At 39.2% G+C, this 10,626-nt stretch overlaps 1 protein-coding gene across 1 annotated transcript in view; it reads right to left on the bottom strand.

Moving 5' to 3' along the window:
- Positions 1–4,812: 4,812 nt before the first annotated feature.
- PALMD (palmdelphin) overlaps positions 4,813–10,626 on the bottom strand; it is a 29,820-nt gene continuing 24,006 nt past the window's right edge. The window contains exon 8 of the mRNA XM_082311953.1: positions 4,813–6,386. Coding sequence (XP_082168079.1) covers positions 6,343–6,386 — 44 coding nt within the window. The 3' untranslated portion in view covers positions 4,813–6,342. The remainder of the gene's footprint in view (positions 6,387–10,626) is intronic.

The raw sequence follows: 10,626 nt of genomic DNA, 5'->3' as shown, positions 1-10,626 counted from the left end.
GAAGAACTTACCTGTGTGTATGGATTTCTGTGTTTTGCTGTCTATGGTTGCTTGTGGCTTCTGAATTACTTTTCTGTGTGAATAAGATGGGTTTATGCCACTTGATACTTAAGTGGAAGTGAAAATATTTTGCTCAGGAATGTTGCAGTTGTATTTGCACTATTGAGCACAATGTAGATTAGGAGTTGGTTTGACTTTAGGAAAAACAGCTTCTGTTAATGTTAAGTGAGAGTCCTTTGAGCTGACATATCTGGGAGACAGAACTGTCTTTATAAGGATATGGGAGGGCACTTTTTTTTAGTCAACAAAAGGTTTATCTAAATATATGAACTAGGTACAGAGAGTGGAAAGAGACTATATTGTTTAACTTTTTTGGTTCATGATGTGCCGAAGCATGGAAGGATACTCTTGAAACGGCATCTCAGAAATGAACCCTTAATATGACATGCAGTACAGTGCTTTGCATTTGTGTTTTGCAGCTCTGAACAGTTTGCTTCCACACCTCTTCACTTTTGATATGGGAAAGTATCGATTTTTAGTTGCAATGCTTCAAAATATACCTTCAGCCTAGGGCTACTAAGCTAGCTGGGAATAAAGGTGGTAGAGTATAGGATAGAACAGTAAATAGCGAGGCCTGGCTTGGTATAGACCTTTATAGCAACATCTCTACTACCTGATGGCCAACTCTAAAATACTCATAGATGTGGGTCAGGTAGTGGTTTTTTCCACTTACTAAAGCTGTCTATTTCTGTCTCTTCCTCCATCTCCCCAAATCCACAATGCAGCCCATTGCAGGGCCAAGTCATATTCAGAAAGCTATGTGTTTGTAGTCAATGATTATCTCTTTCGCTGCTCAAGTAACTGGTTTAGCAATAAGAGCATTTATAGAGCTGGGATTAATTCCTTTGTCAGTGGCAGCAGCAGAATGGAAGTGTAAGTCGAATTGTCCCCCTTCCTCCTGGAAGCTGGAAAAGTCATGTACAGATTGGGAAAGGGGGACTATGAAGAAATATGGCAAAACCCAGGCTGAAGGGCAAGAAGTATATGGCTAATTGTGTGGGTTTTTTAGAGAACTCGGATCTCAAAAGCCTGGAAATCACAGGCCTATCTGGTGCTAAAGTTTTGGGGGACTCTTTTGTATACCATGAGTTTATAGAAGAAAATCTCTCAACCTAGGCACAATTGCTGGCTTTTTAAATTGAAGTCAATGCTGGATTCTTTCTGTAATACAATAGCTGTACTGTGTGTTGTTTCATTTGCATGTGACAATGAACACAGGGTTTTTAAAACATGAATGTAAATATCTTAATAAAAGTTTTTGTCTCTTTTACTAAGGTGAAAACACTATCAAATAGAAACTAGAAAAGAATAGTTTTGCCTAGCAGCAAAATGGATTGTCTGTTTTCTTTGTAGATATTGTTTTATACATTAAAGCTATCCAAGTGCTTCCTGGAGAAACTCTTATTGAAATTGAATGTTAAAGTAGTTTGTCTCTTTAATGCAGAGTTTCTTTTCCTCAAGAAGAAGAAGAAAAAAAAAAAATCCTTGTTCCACATCTAATACAGCTTTAAAGTTGGCAAAATTGTCGGTTGCTCTTTGGATAACTTGGTCTTTGCCAGTGCTGGTAATATTGCCTAGTTTCTTATGTGAGGTCTTATGTGCAATATTGTAACTTATTCGATGGAAAGACTTGTTGATTTTGTACAATGTTTGTTCACACTACCACCCCTGCCCTCTTCCTAGATGACTAGTGAGAGGAAGCGATGTGTCACTGTATTCTAGTGACTTCTAAAATTTCTGGTATACTCCTTTGAAAAAAAGAAGAAAAAAGTCTGTCTATGGAAGTGTTTGATATCAGCAGGAAAATAGGTGACAGGCAGTTTGGCTCTAAAGACACTGGCAGCTGCTGTATATTTTTTTTTTTTTTGAGTGATAAAATATTGTATAGAAGAAAATTCCTATTTCTTTGCTTCATAAAGGAATCCTACTGAAGTTAAGAAAACTTCTTCACAAGAAGAGATTGAGAAGGTTTTGGTGTTCTCTTTTACTCTCAGATTAAATTTGTGATGACAAATCAACATTAGCATATTTCTTTTGGATTCTTCTAGACAGGAAAACACTCCCAGTCAAGTGGAAACTTGTGATCAGTCTCACAACAAGTAGTTTGCTGTTTTGAGTTGTTAGGTGCAGCCTCCAAATACTGGTCATCTGCTCTTGACTTAACTACAAATCATGTTTCTTGCATATGTTTTGAACGAAAACTGATGCAAATAGCTCAAATGCAATGGAATTCGCTGCTACTTTGCTTTCCCTGAAATAATTTTTTTGCTAGCTGACATGCAGGCTGCAGAAAGAACTAAGAAAAAGTGTGCTTTGTTTCTCTTCCTTACACTGAACGCTACACCGTTTTCTGTCTTGTCAAAAATCACAAGATGGGGAGACTCCATATTCAGTGTAATAATGCCCACGTTTTTCCTTTACCCAGCTTTGAGAAGGCTAGAGAAAGATTGCCTGCCTTTTGTTTTCCATCATGGTTTGTAACACTATGTGGCGCTCTTGTTCAAATAACAGCATTTTTACTTTGCTTGCTTTCTTTAATCTGTCAGTGAGCGATTGAGACATGTAGAGGATGTCCAAAACAGGAACTGTTCCTAGATGAACTAAGCAAAAAAATCTCAAGCTTTATTAAGAAACTCGGTCTTTAAATTCAAGCCAGTTCATACAGACAGACGTTATGAAATGGGTGTTTATTTGATGTCTCTGCTTAAGCTTTTGTTTGAATGGTTATGGGCTTTTGTCATGTGTGTAAACTGTGCTCTACGTGGGTTCATCCCTTTCCAAGCAACTTAAGATGAATGGCAATCATCGAGGAAAAACTGCAGTCTTCTGCATTTCGATGCAGAAGTTAATATCTCAGTGATTTTTAGACCTTCAGTGCAAGCTGAAGTAAGAAAGACTCCAAGTGAATAGAAGGATGGTTAAGAGGAATGATCTGCTAGTAATTCTGAGAAATTCTTTGCTCACATCAGTCTGATCCCAACATCTCTAAGGGCTATGTGTGAAGGGGGGTTGCTGTTGCATTTACTTACCTGAGGGACAGGACAGGTGCTTCAGAACATGCTCATACATGAGCTAATTCAACCACTGTGTAGCCTCTGCTGGTCTTCCTCGTGCTGTGCAGAAGTGACTTTACATATTGCAAACCACAAAAGCTGAACATTTGTGTCACACTGAACCAGATATCGATGATAGTCATCCTGGACAAATGATACTGCACTAAGAAGGACTCCAGTTTTGGCTTTGTTTCAGAGAGACTTTGGTCTTGCTGGACCCTAGAAATTGGTCAGCTTTAATGATGAACTGGAATTTTGCATGGCATCTCTACTGACGTGAAAAAGATGATTTGCTGCCTTGTAATTCTGTTCTTGTTGATATGGGATGTGGGAAAGCTCTGGGCTGCAGCACTCAGATGATGAACATCCCTGCTTCCCAGAAGCACACAACTCTTGAATGCTCCATTTTGTGTCTCTGTTCCTCCGAATGAATGATCGGATATCCATGCTGCTACATAGCTAGTGTATTAGTGTGGGACAGTTCAGATTCATCTGGCACAAACGGAACAGTTTTAATATATGCAACATCAGAATTGCCATATGGCAAAGCAGAGATCTGCTGAGCCCAATATTGTCTCCAGAAGTGGTAGTAATGAGTACTTAGAGCAAGAGATGTTACAAAACTGCAGTGATATTTTCTTTTTCCAGCAAGATCTCCTTGCTACTTACCAGAATCTGTGCAAGGATGTCCTAAGCTAGAAACTGCAGCTAGACCATGAACTTTTGTAGCGATTGAATTTTATCTATTAAGTGTGCAATGAATTAATTAAAAAAAAAATCTGTTAATGCTTTTGCCCCTCCCCCCATTTAATTAGTCACTATGAGAAAGTACTGCTTGTTTTTGTTTTAAGCTTGCTTCTTGATGCCATTGTTTAATGACCTGTATTTTGGTTTTACCTTCCTGCCTTTATCACAGTTCTCTAGGCCTCTCATGTCTGTGCCTTACTGTCTTTTTCCCTGTATGACTGCTGCTGTATTTAGTCATTTCGTGCTTCTGATAATCTTGATTACCCTCCTCTGTCTCTTCAGAGATGGCGTGACCAAACTCTACTCAAGTTGTAAACATGAAGTGCTATGCCACAGTTGTGTTTTCATTTGTTTTCCATGCTTTCCCTAATGAGTCCTAAAGCTCTCATCATTTTCATGGCTTCTGAGCATGGAGTTGATACTTTCAGAGGACTATCTAAAATAATGCCAAGGAGTTTCGTGCTGTGTGCGGTTAGGGTTATTTCTATTTTTTTTAACATTACTTTTCATGTATTGGTAGTGAATTTCACTTGTAGATTTACTACACATTCACTATTGTAAAGTCTCTCTTCAGTCTCCTTTCTTTTAAACTACTTTGAATAATATTATGTTGGCAGCAATGTTTTTGCCCCCTTTTCCAGATCATTTAAGTTCGATAGCACAGATTATTGGGGAAGGCGGGGGATGAGGGTCCATAGCAATCTGCCACTGTTACAAAAACTGCTCGTGACTACTTCATATCACTCTCCTATTCTCTCACTTTTTGGTGTATCCTGTTAAGAATCTTTGAGAAGATGTAAAAATAATAATATAAAAAAAAATTGAAGGTAACTCCCTCTCCTGCTCTCAGAACCATCAAATAACAGAAGAAACATAAGAGGAAAAAAAAACCAAAAACCAAAACACCCGCTATAAAAAAGACCCCAAACAAAACCCAGGATAGACATAGAGAAAGTGTAATATAGTTAAATTTATTTGTTCTTTATCTACTATTCCACTCGCCAGGTAACCATCTCGGGCAAGTCCTAAAATTTGAGAGTATTACCCACTTCAGACTGGGAGCCACCAAGTGTTTAGAGGCTACAAGTCAGCTGATTACTACCATCGTGCCTCAGTATGAGGTAGTAGCTTCAGTTTCTTGCTTTGAAACGAGGAAGACCAGCAAAAAAAGTTATGGTTGTTTTTTTTGCTGGTGCATAATTTGAGTCAGCTATACTAGAATAACACAACCTGAGCTTTATCTGTTTAGTCATTCAAACCAGGAGAAGACCTGGCAAAACACAGCTATCATACTGATTTGAATATAAGGATGTAGTGCTATGAGGCACTTTTTCCCCCCAAGAACTATGTACTGGAAAAATCGGACTTGCATGTGATTTTTCTAGGTGTAACTATACCTTATGGCTGCTTTAAGGGCCTTTAGCTCCTCCCTCACGTGGAAAGAAATAACCTGTTCCTTGGTGGGAGCCTTGGGCCTTGCTGGAGAGCTGTGCCCACCAGTGGCTGCACCTATAACAGACGTTTAGTTGCAGCTGTGGGACAAGCCATTGGCAACTCAGTATTTCTGATGGGAGGCTTGCACTAATTTTAGCTCCCTGGCCAACTGAAACCTGTACACTAAGCAGTTTTTTTTTTTTTTTTGATGGACAGGCACTGCCTGCCTGGCAATCAGTTTCCTGGAAAAGCAGGGCTTTCTGAGCAAGCTAGGAGGTGAAACCTTGCTTGGGAGATCAGGCTGTTCATAGTGTTACGCACAGGATTGATCTGTGAGGTTATGGGTGGGCAGCGTGTATGTGGCACGGGGAAGGGAGCGGGGTCTGAGGATGGCTATGCTGTCATATGTAAAACAGAAGGGTGGGTAGACTGTGGAGCTCTAGAAGGTGGTTAAATATTTAAATGCTGACTTTACTATTTTTGGTTTGTTTTGCTGTGACTTAAAAAGGAATGCTTTAAATTTTGGCCAAGGTGGTATGCTTGGAAACCAGCTTTTATATTTACATTTCTTCCTGCTCCTCTCTCTCATGTTTAGTTTTTTATTAACCAATGCTTTTACCAGAAGAATGCTGGGATGGCATTTTCAATCAAAATCAGGTAGATTGGCAACTTTGAAGTGAAACAATGTCCTGTGAAGTTCCGTGGAGATGTGTGTTTATCTGCTCTGTATATATAGCAACAACGTATTCCTGATTGTGGGAACAGGTACACACGTGTCTTCATACTTGGATACGCTGCATTTATGGTCTTAGGTAACTTTCCACTACTTTCAGCAAAATCCAGGATGTGATTCGTGTGTATGTGGCAGCTGGTCAAATCTAAAAATCTGTTAAAGTCCATTGGATTATGCAGAGGGCAAAATAACCCAGATGCATAAAACAGAAGAGCAAAACAAGCATTATGATCCAAAAAAAGGTGTGTTGAAGAAACTCTTCTTGGTTTTATTCTGCTTTGAGTAGTAAATTTTACTTCTGTGTCATTACAGCTGTTAAATCACTTTTTTCCCCAGCTTTGCCATTCTCATTCTCAGAGCTGAAAAAAGAAAACAAACAAAACCGTTGCATTTCCAGGCTAACTTTCTATTTCTGATGCTAAATCTTATTTAGAAAAATGAAGAATACACGTACCTCCGGTGGTTAATCCAGCAGAATAAGCATTGGTTTAGTGTTATAAAAAGAAATCAGTAGAAGGCATTAGTTCTGGTAATTTTGCAATAAAGCGAGTATATTAAGAAATTGCTCCACTATTGCTATTTGAAAATCAGCACAGCTCTTTTCTGTTTTGTTTGTGTTACCTTCACTAATGTGTTACAGACAGATGGTATTGTCCTTGACTAGATGCTGGCAGATTAAAAGGATGCATGAATAATTAAACAAACTCTTTGTTCAAACTAAACTCCTCAGTGGGAGCTGTAATTGTTTGGAAGCCTTTTCTTTTTTTTTTTTTTTTTTTTTTTTTTTTTTTTTGTGTTGATGTTCACAGAAAACTCTCCTCTTTTCCTGGTGTAGTGAGTCAGAGTGGGAGTTAGTCATATTCCTGATTTGAGTCTGAAGGAGTAACTTAATATCTGTATAAACATCACTATGGCTATTGTCTGTAACTGGGTATAATGTGGGTTAGATTGAAAGTGACAGTGCAGGGCAGATGATTAAATGTTAAGGTTATTTTTAGAACAGCAATATAATGCTGCTGTTTGATATGTAAGAGCCTCCCCCCACCATGTAGCTGATCTGAGAATGCGGTGGGAATAATCTCCAGCCCTCTGACCTCTTAGTTTGAAGAGTCACCCAAAATAGCATCTCTCGTTCCTTCATCCTGCATATATCTCTCTACTGAGAGACAGGGAGCCAAAGCAGCTGTTTACTTGATTTATGCATGTCAGCAAATGTCCAACTTGAGTTATGTTTTGAATGCTGAAGTTGTTGCAAATCATAGAAGCATCTGAGTGTAACTTTTATATCGTAGGGCCACTAATGCTAAGCTTAGCTCTTACAAAGACCCTGTGTACTTGCAAACCAAGGAATTCTGAAGGATTCAAGTCCTGGTCGTGGTTTGAGAGGACAATCAGTCTGATGCTTCACTTAAAGCCAACAGTCCATTTTTGTCTGGCTCTATTTGTTACAGAAACAGATGGCATGCATGAATCTTTCTCTATTAAAAAGTTTTATTGTAGGTTACTTTCTTCAATGCAGACGGAGCTAAGTCTCCGTTGTGTTTTTTGAAGGTTGCACAGCTTCTAGTAGCAAAGAAAAAAATTAGCTCATCTAGACTAGCTACCTGCCAAAAGCCTTGGATCCTCATGTCCTATGAGAGCCTGTTCCACACTGTCAGTAGGTTTTACTGCCTAGTCAGCTTAAGTTTTTCCTTTCCGTATTCATTGCACTATGTCTAGCCTTTGTTCCCTCCCAAGGACTTTTAATTTCCCTAATGAGTATTGAATCTTCGAAACATTTGCACACTAATTCATTTGACTGAAATTTAAAGAAGAAAATAAGCTCTAATAATGCAAAATATTGGTGTCCTAATTATAGCATTGTCATCCTTTTCTCTGTATGGTTTTTCTGAGGGCACATACTTTGAGACGTTGGTCCCCCACCAACCTCACAGAGAAAGGAAAATTGCTCCCATATGGACAGAGGTATGTCCTACATTTCTGTCAGTTTTGGGGGCATGCCGAAAGCTCCTAATTTAATCTGATATTTCTCTATATAGATTGGCACATGGAACAACTCCGCTGCCTCCTAGTTGTCGTTGGCCATCACTAACTTTTTCAGTAACTTGCTCTGAAGATTCATTTCTTTCCCAAAGCAAGACTGTTTCATAAGGGACTGTCTCCCTGGCCTGGCCTGTGCTTCCTTGCTTTCTATTCTCTTTCAGAGAGTCCTCAGTGCCTGTTTAATGTTTAAATGCTGCAACTACCTCCTAAAGCTTCACTTCAGAGAGGATTATTTTTTCTGTTATTATGGTTTGTTGTTTTAGTAATGAACGATGAGGTACCAAAAATAATTTTGACTCCTCTTTTCACTGCTGGTGTTTAGGGTGAACCTGCTAGGCTGGGCATCAGTGGCTGCTTTGAAAACAATTTATTTCCCTGAGAAACAGCTCTGTGTAATTACATTGTTCTAGATTTAAGAGGCTTTCCTGGTTTTGTTTCCTTTTTAGAAGTCGCAGTAGGATTACAGGACTGCTTGGGAAAAATTGAGTCACTTCCTGGCTTTTTCCACTGATCAAAATGTCCCAGGGAGTGGCAATAAATAGGTGGAGGGGTAAAGAGGAATATGGCTTAGTTCCAGATTCTACTGGGCATTTAAGACCTTCACTTAGAGGCAGTGCTGACTGTTGGGGTGTATTTTTGAGGCAGTTGCCAAACTGCTTTTAATTTAATTGGGACCGTTTTTTTTCCTAATTGGCTATTTTCTCCTTAGTAGAATACTTGTAAGTAAATGGGTAAGACCAAACACAGATTAACAGAAAAGATTCTCAAATGTTTTTGCTAGATTTACACTTATCCCCCTTCCCTGAAAGTCAGTGTTTGTTTTCCACTAACCTCAAAAGAGAGAGAACCCAGATTGTTCGGGGAGTGTCTGAGTGGCAGGGGAAAACAAAGAAGTTTCAGGCGCTTCTTGCGGGAGACAAAAATAAGCAAAGTTTGTTACAGATCGAGGTGCTCCGCTAACATCTCATGGCCTGCATATGGCCCACCCGAATGGTACTGTCAGCTCATAGTTACTTCTTGGAAACCTCTTTCCCAGGATCTGTTCGGGAGCACCCACGCAGCAGGCTGTAGGATGAATGAATTGTTTCAGTAGCAACCAGCTGGTGGGTGGGTGAGTGTCGCTTCTCCGTTTATATGCATATACATATGTGATGGGGGAGTTAAGGGAGTATCCCCAAAATATAATGGTCTGGAGCAGTGGCTGGAGTGGTTTATCTTGCCTGTACCAGCTACTTCTGCTTTCAGTTGCTGCCATAAGAGTTGCTGGCAGCAGCCGTTGGTCCTGGAGGACACAGGGATGTGCACAGATGGCAGAACTGGTGCTTGAGCGAAGCAAAGGTCCTTTGAAGTGGTAGAGAAGTGCAGTGGCCTCATTGATCAGAAAGGCTGGGCAGCACTGCTAGAATATTTCAGGCTGTTGTGTGCATGACTGCATGAGGTTGATACTCTTGTAAACTGGGAGCATTACTTACTGAACAACACTTCCCAATCAGTGCGTGCTGATGCAAAAATACCCAAAACTCCTTATGTGATCCAATGACCACCCTCTCTCCTGGCTTTACCTGTATTGCAAAGAAATGCTGGGCTGCCAATGCAGCTTTAGGCAGGGCCCAAACTTACATTTTTTTTTTTTGTTGCCAAGTTGCAAAATTATTCAGAATATAGTCTGGAAGAGGAGCAGGGAGAGAATGTGGGATCAGGACCCCTGACCTTCCTATAATTCAAGCACAGCCTTCTTTCCTTGAAGTGGAATGTGACTACTGGCTGAAATCTGCTGCTCTGTAAATATACTTCAATGCAGTTTAATTGTATGCGTTGAAGTGCAACAATCATAAAGAAGAGCTTTCTGTGTTTCTGGAAGATCTTGCTATTGTTCTTTCAACCTTTTATTATAAAACTTTATAGTAAGAAATAGATACCTTGAGTATTAATAGAATACAAAAAGTGTTAAAAAAATAACACTATGGACTATATGGACTAACCACATGTAGTGATGGAAACTCTTTCATTGTCTTTCACAGGCTATAAAAACATCTAACTCAGGTTAACAAAAAAAATGTTAAAACTTACATAAACATTGTCAAGGCAAGGTTGGCAATGCTGATTCCAGAAAAATGCAAAGTAAAGCTGGTTATGAAACAGCCTTTCTGATTTGAGGAGCAATTTGGATTATCGAGGAAGTAGTTAGAATGCAGATAGGCACAAAAACATTCCAGCAAGGAGACAGTGTTAAGAAGCAATGCTGTTAGTTACCTGGTAGAAATGAAAACTAATTCTGCTAATTGAGGTAGCATTAATGGAACTTTTAATTGTCACTTGAAAGAGAACCACTTTTAATCTTTGAAGGTTACAGAAATGGCTTTTCTGAGAGAGTTTATTTTTCAAAATTTGATATGGTAACTAGTGCATTGCTAAAGGTGGAATAATTCAACAGTACCAAAATGCAGATTGGCATTTGTTAACAAATAAGAGGAAAGAAATGATTAGTAATTGCATATTAGTCTGTGAAACAATCCAAATAGTAAAGTGGAACAGTTGCTAGCAGGTAAGAGTAGT

This window comes from Platalea leucorodia, assembly GCF_965183815.1.
Source record: "Platalea leucorodia genome assembly, chromosome: 5".
Taxonomy (NCBI): domain Eukaryota; kingdom Metazoa; phylum Chordata; class Aves; order Pelecaniformes; family Threskiornithidae; genus Platalea; species Platalea leucorodia.
This window is presented reverse-complemented; position numbering and strand designations above follow the sequence as displayed.